Source organism: Polyergus mexicanus, unplaced genomic scaffold (assembly GCF_030449975.1).
Source record: "Polyergus mexicanus isolate NDT 795.1 unplaced genomic scaffold, iyPolMexi1.0 SCAF_9, whole genome shotgun sequence".
Lineage (NCBI taxonomy): Eukaryota > Metazoa > Arthropoda > Insecta > Hymenoptera > Formicidae > Polyergus > Polyergus mexicanus.
The window spans coordinates 7767365-7784393 of record NW_027223329.1 but is presented as its reverse complement, the minus strand read 5'-3'; the positions used below and the strand labels follow the sequence as shown (position 1 = coordinate 7784393).

Sequence of the window (17029 nt, the reverse complement as noted above, 5' to 3'; positions counted from 1 at the left end):
TGATAATTAAATGTTACACTAAAATTCTGCTCTCGGTAAAGTCAAAATCAAACCTAAAACAAAGAAGAAGGAAGATTATATCTTATATTATTATTTCAAATTTTATATTATACAATATATATATATATTTTTTCTGTTTAGTATATCATCTTGGAACTATTATTTTTTCACTTATCTTTGGAAAGCAACATACACTACATCCATATTATATACAAAAATCTCGAGAGACTTTACAGAAAAGACAAGTCTTTTGGAAATAATCAGTTCAAATGCGCAATGGCTGATTGCGCTGAAACAATCTCGCTCTTTTAACTCATAGTGGCGACATCTTTCGTCGATCGCACAATGTAATTTTGCCGCCATGACATTAAGGCTCGTTCTTATATTCAAGATGATCTCAAGTACGGTTTACACATATTACACGGCCATCTCATTGGCTGGATGAAGTCTCGAGGCCATTTAAAGATCACATTCGGACGATCTTGAATATAAGAAAGGACTATATGAAGACGGCACTCTACATTCCCTTTTTTTTCAGGCGAACACACACAGTTTACGGTTTACGTCGCATGGTTCATAGTGTCGCAACTGTCACGTAATTCTGTATGTGTGAATCCTGATTCGAGACGTCGTCGGGTCTCGATGAAGATGAAGCGAATGAAAAGCGACGTGATAAGCGCGACGATCGAATCTTATTTGAAACGACGTCATTATCAGGTGCCGAAAATGCTCTTACAGTTTACAGTTTTCTTTCCACGTGCATAGAAATTGGTAACGGAACGTATTGTAACCTCTGTCATTTCTCCGATGTTCGCAGGCCAACGACTATTATAAGGGGGATCAGTTGTTTTGTCAGAGCAGCGATCAAATGACGTTAAATGCAACCGCCGAGTGCGGTACCTCTCAGGATAATTCGATCGTTTTTAGTGCCATCACCGTTGACGTTACCGCGGCGGATCAAGCTTATCAACGGTAAGGTTTACTGACTGATAGAATCTCTTCTTCAGATCACATATTACACAACATTTACCTAAAAGAAGAAACATTTATCTAGAAGAAGAAAAGCATCTTACCTTCTGTGTGTTGTATCTCAATTTTATAATCGTTATATAATTTTTACATTAATTATTTATTAAAAAGTTAAATCTTACAAGTTCTTCGAAAGAAGATAAAAATTTGAGATAAAAATGTTTAGTTTCTCATTAGCTCTGCTTAGATTTTCATAAAAATTTATTCATTCGACGTTTTTTCTTGTAAAAACAAAAATTTAAAAAGTAAAAGTTATCACTATTAATATATAAAAATATTAAGGCTGATATTTCTTAAGATTTGAAATTAGAAATTCTGTCACGTCAATGAAATACAGTGATATATAAGCTGATATACAATGATACAATGATACTGTACAAAAATTTTACATATATATAATATAGCATATTCATACATTATATTATTATTAATAATTTCTCGGTTGTATCTTCAATTAAAAATATTTATATTCCTATTAAATAGTAACATTTTTCTATTAATAAGTTAATACATCAGCAATTTCACAAAACAATATTATATATATCAATTTTAAAGATAATTGTGATATATATCATACAATACACTAAAATTCTAATTCTTCTTCTAGATTAAAAAAGTGGATGAATATTGTACTCAATGAAAAAATAAAAGTAGAATTACAAGGACTCTTGTTTCCAATATTTTGTCACCTTTATTTAGAGATGTTACATGCTGGTAACAGACAGGCTGCAATCCAATTCTTAAAAGCACATCAAAATGAATTCGTGAGTGACACGGAGAAAGATTTCTTAGAAGAATTATCTAGAGTATTTTCAGTACAGGATATTGAATTGAGATCTTTGGTGAATGCATTCAGAACTAGAAAGTACAAAGTAGATCTGTCCGAGTCAGCTCACATTTGTCTACGACAATATCTTACAAGATATGGACATATAATATTAATGCAGGTAATATAATTAATTGTATTCATATTTTTGTGCTTCTAAATATATTTCTTTTTATAATTTAAATTTCATAAAAAATTAGCACAATATTCAATCTCTCTTTTTTACATTAATTCTTTATTGTGATTTGCATTTTCTTCAATTTATATTAAAGCAATATATCTCAACACTATAAAGGAAAGGTCGTTTGTTTTTCCTTGATCTCTCGATTGATCTTCTACTATCGAGATTTTATATTTTTATTCTCTTTCATTCATGTTATATTTAATTAAATCAACATAAATTGTATTGTATTGTGAGAAACTGTTTCTTTTATAAATTCTGTACAGATTATAAATACACATATCACAATAATTAGAAAGACAGGCAGTCCTAAAATGGATGGAGAAACATACGAAGAAAAAAGTCAAAAATATGAAACAAGTATTAATGGTCATGTGGAACAACCATCTGGTACAGGTGTTGATCGCGAAATGCGAGAATTACAGGAAGCAATACGATTAATACGAAATAATGCTCATCAAGCATTAAGGGTATTTACAGTGAAGAATGCTATAGAAAAGTAAATGGGATTTTAAATCTTTTCTATGATGAATGTGTGATATTACTTATGTTTAATGTATCTTTTCTATATATATTTTATAGTGCAAGTTGCGGTCTTATTGCACCTAAAATGGATAAATTAGCCGTAGGATTTAATACGGCCGAAATACGCTTATGGGGTATAGGTGAAACGGTTTTAGTTGAGCGTAAAGATAAACAAACACATGTTCCATTTATCTGTGATGTATCACCGTTTTATAAATTTAACAAACACGAAAACACAATGTAAGTAGCGACAATTTTCTTTAATTTTAAGCTAATAAATAACATCTTATGAGATAATTACGCAATTTTACAATAACAGAAGAAGCAAAGCAGGAGCGATAATATTAAGAGGGCACACAGATGTAGTGCACGATTTAAGATTTATTCCAGAAGCAGACATTCTCCTTTCTGTATCAAGTGATAAGGATATGAGAGCATGGAGGCTCAACGATTATTCATGTGCAGCAGTATACAGGTAATAGGAATTAATCAAACAAATTTTTGGAAAAGTAAGTAATGAAAGAGTATTGCGATATTTTTCATTTTGTAAAATAAATATATTTAACTACTCAAATAATGTTAGAAATAATTATACAAATTTTAAGTAACTTTGCCTTTTTTTTAATCTTTAATGCTTATAATAGCCTTTAGTATATTTTTTCCATCTTCAGTTTCCTAACTTTACCTTTAAACAATATTTAACATAAAAACGCTCGATAAATCTTTTTACATTAAACTGATACATGTTATAACGAAATGTATAATATATAATATTATATTTGTTTCATTGCAGCGGTCATAGTTACCCAATATGGTGCATGGATACCAGTGTGTTCAATTTATATACTGCTACGGGTTCACATGATAGAACTGCCAAATTATGGTCATTGGATAGAACGTTTCCTCTAAGAATATTTGCTGGTCATTTTTTAGATGTCAATGTATGTTTCTCATCATTATTATATCTGTAATTATACATTTGTTTTACAGTGGTATGGTATATTTATGCATATATCCATTTTAGTGTATAAAATTTCATCCGAACGCCCGATATTTAGCGACTGGTTCCGCCGATAAAACCATAAGATTATGGGCCAAAGATGATGGAAATTTAGTCCGAGTATATGTCGGAGCGCAATCGACCATTTATACTTTAGCTTTTAGTCCGGATGGAAAATATCTAGCTGCTGCGGGTAATCGAATGTGATAAGAGATATAAATTATACAATCAGAAAGTACTATTCAATATAAACATTTGTCTTTTATTGAAAACATATTGCTTAGGTGACGACAAGTGTATATCCATATGGGATTTAGCATCTAATGCATTACTCACCGAATTAAAAGGCCATGAAGATACAGTCATGAATGTAGATTGGAGTTTGGATGGCCAATATATCGCCAGTGCGAGCATAGATGGAATTGTACGATTATGGCCTACTCAGGATTTTATCAACACTTTGAATGGGTATGCTTATAAATCTTACAAAATTTCAATTTGTTTATGTTTTATATTTTATATTCTTTTTAGAGGATCGTCAAGCGCAATGTCTCAATCGGAGGCGCAAATATTTTCAACATCTTGCTCAAGCATTCTCTCACTGAATTATTATAAGAAGAACAATTCGTTGATTTGTATTGGCACAGCATAAGAAATTTTTATTATTTATTACTATGCTATTTTCGAATGAAATATATTTTTAAATAAGATTCTTTTTTATCTAGTTGCTAAAAATTTTTCAGTAAATATCACTGTTTTCATTAACATTATACTCATCTATTTTATATCTCTAATCTCTGAAGCTAAAAATTATTCATAGCATCCAGCATAATATATTTTTACATTATTTATAAATAGAAAATGCATCATTGTTCAAGTATCCAACTAAAAATTTGTTATTTATTCTATATAATTTGTCGATATTGTATATATTGTGTATTGATTTTTCATATCATTGCTTTTAACAGTTTTTTGTCGTAAAAGACATATTAATTCTTCATTTTTAATGATCAGGTTTGACGGATGTAATCAAGTGTTTTTCATTTTTTATTTGTTTTTTTAATTTTATTTTTTAAGTATATCATTTGTATTGTGAAATCAAATTTTTTTACTTTAAAAAAAAAAAAAAAAAGTCATTAAACATATTTATATTGCAATGTGTAAGAAGCTTGAATATTTCAATCTATTAATCTCAAAATTACAAAATTATACACATGTATAACAAGTACAAATTTCCCGTTTTTAGTTAGTACTAGAAAGTTAGAATCACTTCTTTTTTCTTAATTTTAATTAATAATCATTATTATGTCTCTGTCTATGTGATGATTAAAACCGGGCATTATAATGTCTATGTAACTATGCATATAAGATTCTTTTGGAATATTGTCTAACAATGTTCATTAATAATTATTTGTCTTGTTATAAAGACTTTATAAGTTGTGAATAATGGTAAAAATACAGTTTTTATAAAATAATGTGTGCGTTTTCATTATATAATTTGCATCAGATTTAAAATATGAGTTTAATCTTAATTCTTCTTTTTCTTTTTCTTTTTTCCGGCTTTTTTGTTCTGAATATTGGTTGATTCTTGTTGAATTCCCGCTTTCCGTTTTAATGTTTCCTTCATAGAATCTTCTTCGGTGACAACTTCTCTATTTAGTGAAGGAACACTGAAATCTGGAATCTATAATCAAACAGAATTAACAAATTATAAAACGTTAAAAATATAAAATTGTATTTTTGTATACATATTCTTTTCTTTTGAACTATATATTGAAATAAACTAACGTTTTTTCACTAGCCTATATATATATATATATATACTTACTTCCGGATTTACGAGTTTAAAAATTAATTTTTCATGTTGGACATTAGATCTATCTAAACTCATTTGCACAATAATACGATCAAATGCTCGAAATACAACATTTCCACAAGTTTGGGATTGATCTTCCGAATTGTATGTAAACGTAATAGAATTTGATGAAGCAAGATTACTTAGATACAACGTTCCTTCTAAACCGTATTTTGGTATAAGAATTTGCAAAGCATTTTTTCGTACAAAAAGAATATATCCTTCCTCATCCTGAACTTTATCGCGGAAAAATAGCTGAAACACAATAAAATCTCGTTAAAAATTCAAGTTCTAAGCAATGTTCCAAATTATGGACAAAAAAAGAATATTAGTCGAATATTTTTATAATATACTAGACACTAGACAACTAACATGTGTGTGAAGTGCGACTGAAGCTCGACCAGCGTATTGTGCCATTCGATTCCGATAATTTAGATTTTGGCACAGCAGATGGTTATTCTTTTTATCTAATAACTCTGGATAAGTCGCATCGGCGCCTATACATACAGCCAATAATCGATGCACGATTATATCTGCATATCTATAAGATTTTATGATATGATAGAAATATCCAAATTGGAATTAATTTAATAATAATGTGATAGCTTTTGGATAACTTACCTTCGAATGGGAGATGTAAAATGCGTATAAATGGGGCACGCCAACCCATAATGCTTAAAGTCTTCCGGTTGATGCATTCCACTGATAAAATATACTGCTTGCAACATACATCGCGTAGCTAGTATTTTTAGCATTGTGTTAAAGTAAGGATTTGATTCCATTTTACTTTCTTCTAATGATTGTGCCAACTCTTTACCAGTATTTGTATTAACAATGAAACCCTACAATGAATTTCAAAATATTATAGCCATTGCTATTAAGTAATAAATATAGAGTGACTTGTATGACTGGTATAAAAAAATAGCCGGATTTCTTATTTGAATCTAAGACAAAAATTCTTATAGAAAAACGTAGAGAAAAATCATAATTAAAACTTTTTACAATTTTCGATATTAAATATCTTATATATTTAAACTTCGGATATAAATTTTAAACTAAATTAATTGAAACCATACCTGATTTTTTGCAGCCTTAATCAATGGCTCAAAATTACTTTGTGGTGGTTCAGGATGTCTTCTTAACATAGCACATTCTGGAAATTCTTTCAATATTCTTTCAGCGACACTGATGTTTGCAAGCAACATAAATTCTTCTACCATAGAATTAGTTTCTCTCAGTTTCTTTGCTTCCACGTCAATGGGATCATGAGTTTCACTGTCTACTTGGAAACGTATTTCTGGTGATGCTAAAGTTAAGGCACTATAAATAAATTATTTAATGTTATTAAAAATATATGAGAGAAAAAAGTACTTTAATATAATTTAAAATATAATTAAGAATTAACAAGCTTACCCATTCTCTAGACGTTTCTTTTTGAACTGTTTGGCTAATTGATTTAATCTTCTTAATGATTGTGCGATAGCATCTTGTTGAGTGGCGTCATCAATTTTTAATTGAGCTTCTTCATACGTCATAGCTTGACGCGAACAAATTATAGATTTGCAGAATCTTGTATTGATTATGTTTGCATCAGGATCAATCTCCCACATACAAGAGAACGCGAATCTTTCTTCCTTACCTCGTAAAGAACAAAGGTTTGAGCTGAGTAATTCTAAAATAGAAAATATTTTTTAAATTTATACTGCAAAAGTGCTTATGTAATATATAATTCAAAATAAAGCATTTTTATTTTACCTGGGACCATATCAATTCGTTTATCGACAAGATATATAGTAGTAGCACGTGACGCTGCTTCCTTGTCCAATGCAGTTCCGGGTCTTATAAAGTGCGATACATCAGCGATATGCACGCCAACATCAAAATTACCATTTGGTAAATTTCTGCAATGTAATGCATCATCGATATCAGTGCAGCCTGGTGGGTCCACAGAACAGATATCCAGATGTCGAAGATCTTCTCTTTGCACGATATCCTATAGATTTATATATGCATTGAATAAATTACACATTTATATTAAGTATTATAAATTAGTTCTAGCAATTCTACATTATATTCATTTAATTATTTAGATATTTGTATATAATCAAAGCATTTTTTTTATGCTGTTGGTGCTTTGAAATAATTGACTGGTTCAACGAATTTTCAGCTAAATATGTATATATATACACACACACACATACCGTTTCTGTAATGACCCACGGTAGCTTTGGGAGAAAGCTGAGAACAGCATCGGAGAAATGACTGTGTGGAACATCGTGTTCCAGAAGTAACACCTCATTCTCTGTTTCTTTCTCTCCTATATTGCCGAGCGCTCGTACAAAGTGGCCGAGTGGATATCTCGAGTTTCGCGGCCATGAATCGAGTGCGACAATAATTCTTTGTTTATTCAATATTTCAGCTTGTCGAGTTTCGATTCTTATTTTGGGGATCTTCCTCTCAGCTGGCACAAATAGATGTCTTATGTTCTGTACATCAATAATGAAAAAGACAAAAATATATATATAATACACAGTAGATATAAAAATTATTTTAATGCAATTATAGTATGAAACTCTTACTCCTTTAATCGGACTCAGCTGCAATATTCCACAATATTGTCTCCACTTCCGCCTAATAATACCGACGATTTTACCTGTTGGTACTTTTTCTTTTGTTTTCAGTGAATTCGCTTTAGTAAGCACTTTTTCATCTTCTGAAGCATCATCAGCGTCATCTGCATTTTCTTCATCTTGCAGAACGATTTCACTAGGAGCTAACCATTGATCGTCTGGTAGGATCTCAACTGCGACTATATCGCCATCGACTGCCCTGTTAAGATTAGTACGGCCTTGCACAAATATCTAAGATGATAAAAATAAGAAAAAGATTATATAACTATAATTTAATAATTATTAGACGCATGTAGAATGTATGTTAAGTTTAAAGACAGGTTCATTGATACTTGATAAGCAATGAGGATATTTGAGAATTTTTTGATTACATTTCACATACATTTATATAATATTCATTAATTTACAAAAGATTTATAAAAAATTATAATTTACACATTGAATAATTTGCTTAAAATAAATTATTTATTTAAAGCATTCTCAAAATACATATTTTATATCTTCCTCCTTAAAATCGATAATATTAATGTACTATACATTAAAATATCTATAAACATATATATATCACTTACAGGTTTCTCCCTTCCTTCAACATTTACATTCCCTTCGAGAAAATTTTCCCTTGATGCCAAAAATGTTCCTTGCAATAGTTTGCCAGATGATACGCCATCATGCACTTCTACAGGTGTTAGATGGCAGGGAAACAACTCCCGGCTTTGAGTATCTGAAGTATAGGAATGTTTGCTTAATTTATCCAATAACAAACTTGAATTTTCCAATGATGCAATATAATCTTCCACTGTGCAAAAAAGGAATACATATTTTTGATATTACAATTGTATCAAAATATATATAAAAACATTTCTCAGTAAGTTAAAATTAGATATATCTCACTTGATAGAACAAATAAGCCATCTTCAGCTGCACGTGTTCTATTTTCCATATCATCTGTCAGCAAAACAACCTTTATATTGTAATCATCAGAGCTTAAATGATTGTTATACCATTTGACTGCTACTCGTATTGCTCTGTCATTACGATCATTTATCTTTTCACCTGGTTCCCTTTCAATATAAGTCTCCCTAGAAAAACAATATATAATATAAAATATTGTTTAATTATGAGATTGCAATTATCATTAAAATATCATTTTGTTCTATGTAATAAATATTATGCATACCGATGATGTTCATTAATAAACACGAAAAATTTTCGTTTTGTATCTTTTATGATGTTTTTCAACTTTTTATATACATTGGAACTTTTATGTCGAATCTCTTCCAACACTGTTTGCAGGATAATAACATTGGTGATAACGTCTTCTTCCAATATATCTATCTGTAAATAAAAATCAAACATCACATTTGTATTATATAACCCAATATAAAATCATTGCAAATACAAAAAGCAATTAAAACTATATGTAAAAAAAAGAAAAAAATACAATACTTGTATTACTTCAATATGACTTACTTGATCTAGAATTATATTTGTATCCAGTATAAGAACATATGGAAGTGAAATTAATGAAGATTTCACACCAGTATCCTCCTCATCCAATACCATGTCTCGAAGTCTTGCCTTACAATTCTTACATGCTTTAAACCCGCAGTAAATATCATCTCTGAGATAGTGTTCTCTGACGGTCTAATGAATGAAAACAACCATTTAAATATCCTTTCGATGAGAGTATTATTCATGAGAAATTTTTCATAAATACATTATGATATATATAAATTTAATTTTACAAAGAATTTTCAAAATTTTAATAAATTACACCAAGAGATATATAAATCTATACTAATAAAACCATACCTTAAATATATTTCCTCCTTTCGTCTTTCTAAAAAAAACCTTTGTTGTCAACATGTCTCAAGGAAATTCATTTAAACGTTATAATAGTTAATAGAAACATATAGACATATATCTAAATATTTTAATAAAATTTATTAGAGTTACACGCACACGCGCGTTTATGGTTATGTCTGCATTAATGTGCGCTCCAGCCGCTAGAGTTAGTTTTCTTTATGAGATGTATTCAAAAATCCTATTCGGATAGAGTACCATTGAATTAACCAATCAGAACAAAAAAGTCTTTGGTTCTGATTGGCCAATTAAAAGATATTTTACGCCACGAGTAGTATTTCCGAACACATCTTTGCTTGCATTTTTGGAGAGCTAGGGTCTGTTCTTTGCAGCTGAACTGGCTCATTGGTTCAGAGTTTATCTTTTTCTCTCCTTATTGGAAGGAGAAGGATGGGCTGGTGCAGCCAGTTCAGCTGTAAAGCACAGACCTCTACTTTGCTCTGTTGTATTATATGTTCAAAGCATTTCTTGTATTTTGAATCTCCCTTCCACAAAAAAACAAGCGGGAAACTTAGCAGCGAGTTTCGCACAAAGAGAAAACGCAGGAAATATATAAAAATCAAAATACAATTTATGAATGTGGAAAAAACTGACGATTTATTATCACTACGTATGTATATCGTTTATTTATATGTTAGAAATATAAATTAATATAAATTAATTTGCTAAAAAACAATTTTGTAAAGTCTATAAAAATAAATCATTATTTTTCTTTCAGATCTTCGAACGCACTCACAGTTGACACAGTTTGCATGAATTGAACAAAATATTCTTATTTTTAAGATAAAAAAGGCAATAGCAATTATTTCTGCATTTTAAAAACAAACATTTTGAAATTTGATAATCTTGGAATGGTGGCAATGTATTGCATATAAATTTATAAGGATAATAGGATAAACGTACAAGAATGGAACCGCCGCAAGAATTTCCATTTCCTTTTCCAGCATATCAAATTCAAAAGCAATTTATGAAGGAACTCTACAATTGTTTAGAAAGTGGCAAATTAGGTCTTTTTGAAAGTCCAACTGGTACTGGAAAATCTTTATCTCTCATTTGTGGTGCACTTAAATGGTTAATCGATCATGAAAAATGGAAAAAGCAGGAACTAACTTCCATAATTGCAGAAATAGATAATAAAATAAGGAACTGTAAAAAGCCATCTGATGATTGGTTTACAATGCAAACAGAACAGTTAGAGCTAAATAGTCAAAGGGAGCTATTACAAGCTAAATTAAATGCACTCCTTGAATATGAAGGTGAGAGAGAAAAATTTAAAAAGATAGTTGAATCAAAGAAAGCTACTCAAACTAAAATGATTGGAAAGATAAAGCGACAATCCACAACAAAGTTTACAGAGTCTAATAAAACGAAAGAAATTGATTTGGATATCTCTGATGTTGAAAAGGATCTCATCTTGGAAGATGCATTGTCAAATTCAGAAAGTTCTGAGGAAGAAGACACAGAAGAACCATTATTTAAGAATACTAAAATTTTCTTCTGTTCCAGAACACATTCACAGTTGACACAGTTTGTACATGAATTGAAGAGATCTCCTTATTCTCAAAATATTTCTGTAGTACCTCTCTCGTCAAGGTATTTCTGAATTATTAATATTTTTATATATTATTAGCTCTTTATTCATATTTTGCTCTGTTTCCAGACAAAATTACTGCATTAACAAAAGTGTCAAGAGATTAAAACATATTAGTTTGATTAATGAAATCTGCCTACAGTTACAAAGGAAAAAGACTACTGTTAAGAAAGAAAAGGACTTAAAGAAATTAAAAACCACAAGCGGTTGTCCCTTTGTGCCAGGTGATCAGAAATTAATGATGGCTGAAATTTTAACAAGTATTCAAGATGTTGAAGAGATTGCACAAAAAGGGCAAGAAAATAATACTTGTCCATATTATGGTTCAAGAAAATCTCTGCAAAATGGACAATTGATATTGGTTCCATACAACTCCATCCTACATAAGAGCACAAGAGATAATTTAGGAATAGATTTGAAAGGAAATGTTTTAATAATAGATGAAGCCCATAATTTATTGGATGCCATTGAAGGAATGCATAGTTCTTTAATTACAGGGAGAAATCTGCTCCATTGTTACAGTCAGCTTTCACAATATCAAAAAAGGTATTAATGCAGTAATATATTTTTTTTTTATTAAATTTTATATTAAATATTTAAATTATATATTAAATATATTAAAATTCTGATTAAATTATATATTAAAATAAAAATTTCTAACTAAGAGTAACATGGTTACAGATTTGAATCTTTGTTCTCAGCTAAAAGCGTATTATATTTAAGTCAGCTAAATTTTTGCTTAAAGAAGATTTTAACTCTCTTTGGAGCAACAACAAGATCTCATCCCAATGACAAGATCGATAAAACAGTAACAACCAAATTATACAAAATAGAAGAATTCGAAATGCTTACAGAGATTGATACAGTAAATATATTCAAGCTATTGGAGTTCGTTAAAATTTCGAAACTTGCTCATAAATTACAAGGATTTGTCGAGCAATATGGCAATAGCATAAAAATCAATGAACAGAAAATAAAGAAATCCGGTATTACGGAATTTCTAAACTCGATTAAAAACAAAGATACATTATCTCAAGGAACCGCCAGTATCGCGGATATAGCAGAAAATAATGAAGAACAAACAACCAATCCATTAATGGCAATTTTGAACTTCCTAGAATGCTTGAAAAGTAGATACATAGACGGCAGAATATGCGTTTTACCTGGTGCCACTATCGGGCAAGGGATTATAAAATTTCTATTGTTAAACCCAGCGACAAATTTTCACGATATTGGTACATGCATTGAATACTTATTTAAGCTACATATACTTCTCGTTTTATTTTTATTCTTATATTTTTTATACAATTCATAGTGAAAGATGCCAGATCGGTGATATTGGCTGGTGGCACAATGGAACCCATGTCTGAATTTATAGATCAACTGTTCCTAATGGCAGGTGCAATGCCGGATAGAATTATGACATTTTCATGCGATCACGTAATTCCCAAAGAAAATATTCTATCCAACATTGTGATACGTGGTCCGACTGGAGTTGAATTCGAATTTAGTTTTTATAATCGACAAGATATAAAATTGGTAATAAAATTCTTCATTTTTCTTATATTTAGAAAAATAAATCTAAAAAATATTTGTGTCTACATATACATGTATGTAAGTCCTGATAGGTGAAAGTTAATTACAAAATATTTAGAATGGCACTTTGTTTCAGCTGGATGAATTAGGTAGAGCTCTATTAAATATATGTAATATTGTACCAGCTGGAATTGTAGTATTCTTCCCATCTTACAGCTATGAAGACATAGTATTCAAGCATTTAGATAAATCTGGCATTGCATCAAAAATTTCTGTAAAGAAACATATCTATCGTGAACCTAAATTAGCATCACAAGTAATTTATTTTATTATATTAATGGTTGATATTAATATTTATGCCTGATATTATGTAAAAACATATTATATATTTTATATTATAAAATGTAGGTCAATGTAACATTAGATCAATATGCACATTCCATCAAGAATCCACAATCTCCGTGTAATGGATCATTGTTGTTCAGTGTAGTCGGTAAGTATAAATTAAAGAATTATATATTATGTAAAAATAACTTGTGCATATTTTTTGTCATCAATAAAGACAAATTCTTCAAGCAATTTGCTAATTTTACATGACATATTGCAGGTGGTAAATTAAGTGAAGGTTTAAACTTTTCTGATGATTTGGGTAGATGTATTATAGTCATTGGCTTGCCATATCCTAATATCAAATCACCGGAATTGCAAGAGAAAATGAAATACTTAAATGAACATGTGGTTTGTATCACTTTAAGTAGAATTCAAGAATTTGTTATTGTAGCTTAGCGTAATGTTTTAACATCTTTTGTTTTACTTTTTGATCTCTGTTTAGAAACCGAACGCCGGAAACAGTTTTTACGAGAACTCGTGCATGAAAGCGGTGAATCAATGTATCGGCCGATCTGTTCGTCATATCAATGATTACTCGACGGTTATACTATTAGATAAACGTTATCGTCATAAAGTCAAAGTACTACCACAATGGATCCAACGTTCCCTGACGATCAATGATTCATTTGGACCTGTAATTGGTAACGTTGCTAAATTTTTTTCAGCAAAACGAATTAAAACAGTCTAATCTGTGATAATAACAGTGATATGCTAGTAGATCAATTAAAAAGATTACTATTTAATTATTATTTGATACGTTTTAGTGTGTGTCTAAAGGTTTTTTTTTTTTTTTTTACTAATATAAGATTGATTTTAAATAGAAACGTTTTTTTGTAATTTAAGGATTCATGTTTTTTACTGATACTAGATATACTATATAATATTGCAACATACTGAATAATTTTTTTCTACTAAGTATAAGGAAGAGTTAATGTGCTTTTAAGGTAATTTAATAATATATCACATATAATTAGCCAATTGAATGCCAAATTTGTAAATTAGGTCGTGACAATAGATTTCTCCGGGCCGTAGAATGGAGCAAGGAAAATGTGCCTGAAAAAAAATTTAATTCACGACTTATAAATCAATGAATATATCATAAGAATATAATTTTGCAACACTTTAACTTACATAATTAATAGCATTTGGATAGTTTTGCGGTTGAATACTGAAAGCGCAATGTTTTACATAGCGAGCACCTTGCTTTCCCAAAAGAAGCGCCGATGATTCAGATATCGCATCTTGTTCTATTCGATCTGTCGTCAATGTTTTTTCCTCATCTTCTTCACGATTCGGACTGTCATCTTGTTTAACAACAATGTTATTGCCAGTCTACAGTTATAATATTTCTTGTAAGAATTTAGTATTTTTATATATTTTTTCATTGCACAAATTAATATGTTCATTATCGCTATAAACATTTAATTATAAATTGACAGTACCTCAGAAATAGTGTATGTTGATAAACGGCCACCTGTATAAAACTGTACGCCAGGTTGATCGGAATAAACTTCCAAAACACTGCGTATATATGTATATGATTATATAGTTTCAGAATATATACTGTACCTACATATTGAATAATTAAAAACCTCTTACCGACCGCTTTCTGGATGGACGGCTCGAGCAACATGTGTGCTACCTCCATGCCAGTTTGGCGTGATGCAGAAATTGTGATCATATCCTTCTCCCGGAGGAACCTGTAACTTACACGAATTTATTACGCTTTCTATCAAAATTATCTATTGTATAGTGTTAATTTGCTACGCAAAACTAGGGACACCTTCTCGATACAGCTCTCCAGGAACTTCGGTATACGTAGATCCATGATGGTTCCTCCGACTCCTCGAATACTGCCAGTTGGTATCGGATCAGTATAATCTGCGAAGGTCCAGCGATCGCAGTTTAATGAGATTTTATGCTTTATCAATTCCTTCTTACCGGCGTCCTACAATACATAAGATGAATAACTTGAAAAAGTAACATGTATTTAATTATATGAAATATTTTTCTTTTTTTTTTCTTTAAACTCTACGAATGAGATGATTTCAGCTCCAATAAATTTACATAAAGTATATTATGTTAATCACATGTCCGGCGAGATTGAACAAAGAACCGTGTGAGATGTTGACTATCGTGGAGTCTGTTGTGGTTGCCCGGATACCTATTTCCAGCCTATTATCAGGTGTCAGCTTGAATCTCACCGTACTCAACACCGTACCTGGATATCCCTCTTCACCGTCTTCGCTTAAGTAAGTCATGACGATCGAGCAGCCTTCGATATGCGAGTCCCATAATCGTCGACCGAAGCCCTTCTCCTACAGAAGAAAAATAGAAGAAGGCGTTAATTTTCGAACAGAAAATGTGAGACGGGCGAACATACACCTCCGTGCAGATGATGTTTGTCGAGATCATTCCTTGTAAGTTGGTAAGTTTTACCCTTAATGACAATACAGCCATTTCTTATACGATTCGCGCATCTACCCAGTATGCATCCTACGAATGGATTAATCCTGGGATTTGTGTAGCCTGCAACATAAGTCATTTATAAATTATTCGGGATAAGATCCAATATCGAATATTATGAATAAATATGTAATTAATTAGTTTGTACTTTTTAAATCGTCAAAACCAAGGACAACATCCGCGATACGTCCGAATTTATCGGGATATTTTAGCGAAACGATCGTGGCACCCCAAGAAATGACGGTGATCTCTATACGATTCTTATTAATCATCGTATAGGATTTCACTGGTATCAGCCGAGGTCCCTTATCATCGATATGCGAGGATAATTCTGCCTCGTAATATTCTTTATTATCATTGCGACGTATCTTATCCCCGAGAGATTCTGTAAGAGCCTTTCATGTAATCATATGTCAAAAGCCGGACATGAAATAACAAAATACCGGCAAAAATCTCTCCAAAAATTCCTTCCGTAATTACGATATCTTTGCAATCACAATCATAGGTGACCATATTCTGTTTTTTTAAATTTTATTATTATTATTTTTTTTTTAATTTTTTATGTTATTTGCCAAATCACATATATGACGTGATATATGATGCGATGAGAATGAAAAATTTTGTCATTGCAGCTTCGCGTTTACATCAAACAATTGTGTGACATTAGTTTCTGCTGACAAAATGATATAAATAATAAATTATAAAATTATAAATAATGGGTTATAAAATATTATCTCGATTTTTTTATATTTTTTGTTTCAACATTAGAAAATCGCCTTTTTATTTTTCGCAACATAAACATTGGCCTAATCACAGATATATAGAAGTATACATATATAAAAGTCTGTGAATCTAACTATAAAAATTATCCTGCAAGTTATATGTATATAGAGTCGAACAATTATTTTATAGGAATATGGAAAGCGTAAAATGGTCACTCAAAGAGCTGAAACTTATTATTGATGCTGGTTATTTAAAATTATTTATTAATAATAATAATAATGATAATAATAAAAAAAATAATACGAATATAAAATAAAAATAAGTAGAATGCATTATTTGTGATTCATAACGCTATAAAGTGTTACGAACATAATAATAGTATTATTAGTAATTAATAATAAAATATAATAA

The 17029-nt window shown here is 30.3% G+C and overlaps 4 protein-coding genes across 5 annotated transcripts; 2 read left to right on the top strand and 2 right to left on the bottom strand.

The window, feature by feature from the left end:
* Positions 1–591: 591 nt before the first annotated feature.
* On the top strand, positions 592–4585 carry Wda (will decrease acetylation). 2 transcript variants are annotated; one of them, XM_070301470.1, is made up of 10 exons: positions 592–717; positions 818–972; positions 1637–1976; positions 2303–2535; positions 2619–2801; positions 2881–3036; positions 3355–3502; positions 3586–3754; positions 3846–4029; positions 4093–4585. In XM_070301470.1, the coding sequence occupies exons 1-10, from the start codon at positions 643–645 to the stop codon at positions 4211–4213; spliced, it is 1764 nt and encodes a 587-aa protein (XP_070157571.1). In that variant the 5' UTR covers positions 592–642; the 3' UTR covers positions 4214–4585. The 2 variants fall into 2 exon arrangements, with proteins under 2 accessions (XP_070157571.1, XP_070157572.1); XM_070301471.1 differs by having other exon boundaries at positions 628–717; positions 1729–1976.
* A 137-nt stretch (positions 4586–4722) lies between these two features.
* On the bottom strand, positions 4723–10012 carry Dis3 (exosome complex exonuclease RRP44-like protein Dis3). Its single transcript, XM_070301469.1, has 14 exons — positions 9862–10012; positions 9520–9693; positions 9227–9384; positions 8941–9128; positions 8619–8845; positions 7996–8277; positions 7618–7902; positions 7172–7409; positions 6830–7088; positions 6493–6736; positions 6038–6258; positions 5789–5957; positions 5390–5671; positions 4723–5245 (listed from the first exon to the last, which is right to left on the bottom strand). Exons 1-14 carry the CDS (start codon positions 9913–9915, stop codon positions 5090–5092), a joined length of 2937 nt encoding a protein of 978 aa, XP_070157570.1. The 5' UTR covers positions 9916–10012; the 3' UTR covers positions 4723–5089.
* Positions 10013–10367: 355 nt separating this feature from the next.
* On the top strand, positions 10368–15418 carry LOC138936628 (ATP-dependent DNA helicase DDX11). Its single transcript, XM_070302188.1, has 10 exons — positions 10368–10522; positions 10631–11505; positions 11573–12049; positions 12185–12738; positions 12819–13042; positions 13176–13355; positions 13448–13532; positions 13647–13777; positions 13872–14070; positions 14432–15418. Exons 2-10 carry the CDS (start codon positions 10820–10822, stop codon positions 14518–14520), a joined length of 2625 nt encoding a protein of 874 aa, XP_070158289.1. The 5' UTR covers positions 10368–10522; positions 10631–10819; the 3' UTR covers positions 14521–15418.
* On the bottom strand, positions 14420–16408 carry LOC138936701 (galactose mutarotase). Its single transcript, XM_070302316.1, has 8 exons — positions 16339–16408; positions 16044–16280; positions 15813–15958; positions 15520–15747; positions 15213–15377; positions 15029–15129; positions 14872–14950; positions 14420–14761 (listed from the first exon to the last, which is right to left on the bottom strand). Exons 1-8 carry the CDS (start codon positions 16406–16408, stop codon positions 14552–14554), a joined length of 1236 nt encoding a protein of 411 aa, XP_070158417.1. The 3' UTR covers positions 14420–14551.
* Positions 16409–17029: the final 621 nt, after the last annotated feature.

Excerpts from the sequence above, each read along its gene's own strand:
- Wda (XM_070301470.1), top strand. The coding sequence starts at position 643 with ATGAAGATGAAGCGAATGAAAAGCGACGTGATAAGCGCGACGATCGAA. Across the intron at positions 2,802-2,880 it reads AACAAACACGAAAACACAAT|AAGAAGCAAAGCAGGAGCGA; the intron begins GTAAGTAGCGAC and ends TTACAATAACAG. Across the intron at positions 4,030-4,092 it reads TTTATCAACACTTTGAATGG|AGGATCGTCAAGCGCAATGT; the intron begins GTATGCTTATAA and ends TATTCTTTTTAG.
- Dis3 (XM_070301469.1), bottom strand. The coding sequence starts at position 9,915 with ATGTTGACAACAAAGGTTTTTTTTAGAAAGACGAAAGGAGGAAATATA. Across the intron at positions 6,737-6,829 it reads AAGAAACGTCTAGAGAATGG|TGCCTTAACTTTAGCATCAC; the intron begins GTAAGCTTGTTA and ends ATTTATTTATAG. Across the intron at positions 6,259-6,492 it reads TTAAGGCTGCAAAAAATCAG|GGTTTCATTGTTAATACAAA; the intron begins GTATGGTTTCAA and ends AATTCATTGTAG.
- LOC138936628 (XM_070302188.1), top strand. The coding sequence starts at position 10,820 with ATGGAACCGCCGCAAGAATTTCCATTTCCTTTTCCAGCATATCAAATT. Across the intron at positions 13,043-13,175 it reads ATCGACAAGATATAAAATTG|CTGGATGAATTAGGTAGAGC; the intron begins GTAATAAAATTC and ends ACTTTGTTTCAG. Across the intron at positions 13,778-13,871 it reads AATACTTAAATGAACATGTG|AAACCGAACGCCGGAAACAG; the intron begins GTTTGTATCACT and ends ATCTCTGTTTAG.
- LOC138936701 (XM_070302316.1), bottom strand. The coding sequence starts at position 16,408 with ATGGTCACCTATGATTGTGATTGCAAAGATATCGTAATTACGGAAGGA. Across the intron at positions 15,748-15,812 it reads AACATCATCTGCACGGAGGT|GAGAAGGGCTTCGGTCGACG; the intron begins GTATGTTCGCCC and ends TTTCTTCTGTAG. Across the intron at positions 14,762-14,871 it reads CAACATACACTATTTCTGAG|ACTGGCAATAACATTGTTGT; the intron begins GTACTGTCAATT and ends TTATAACTGTAG.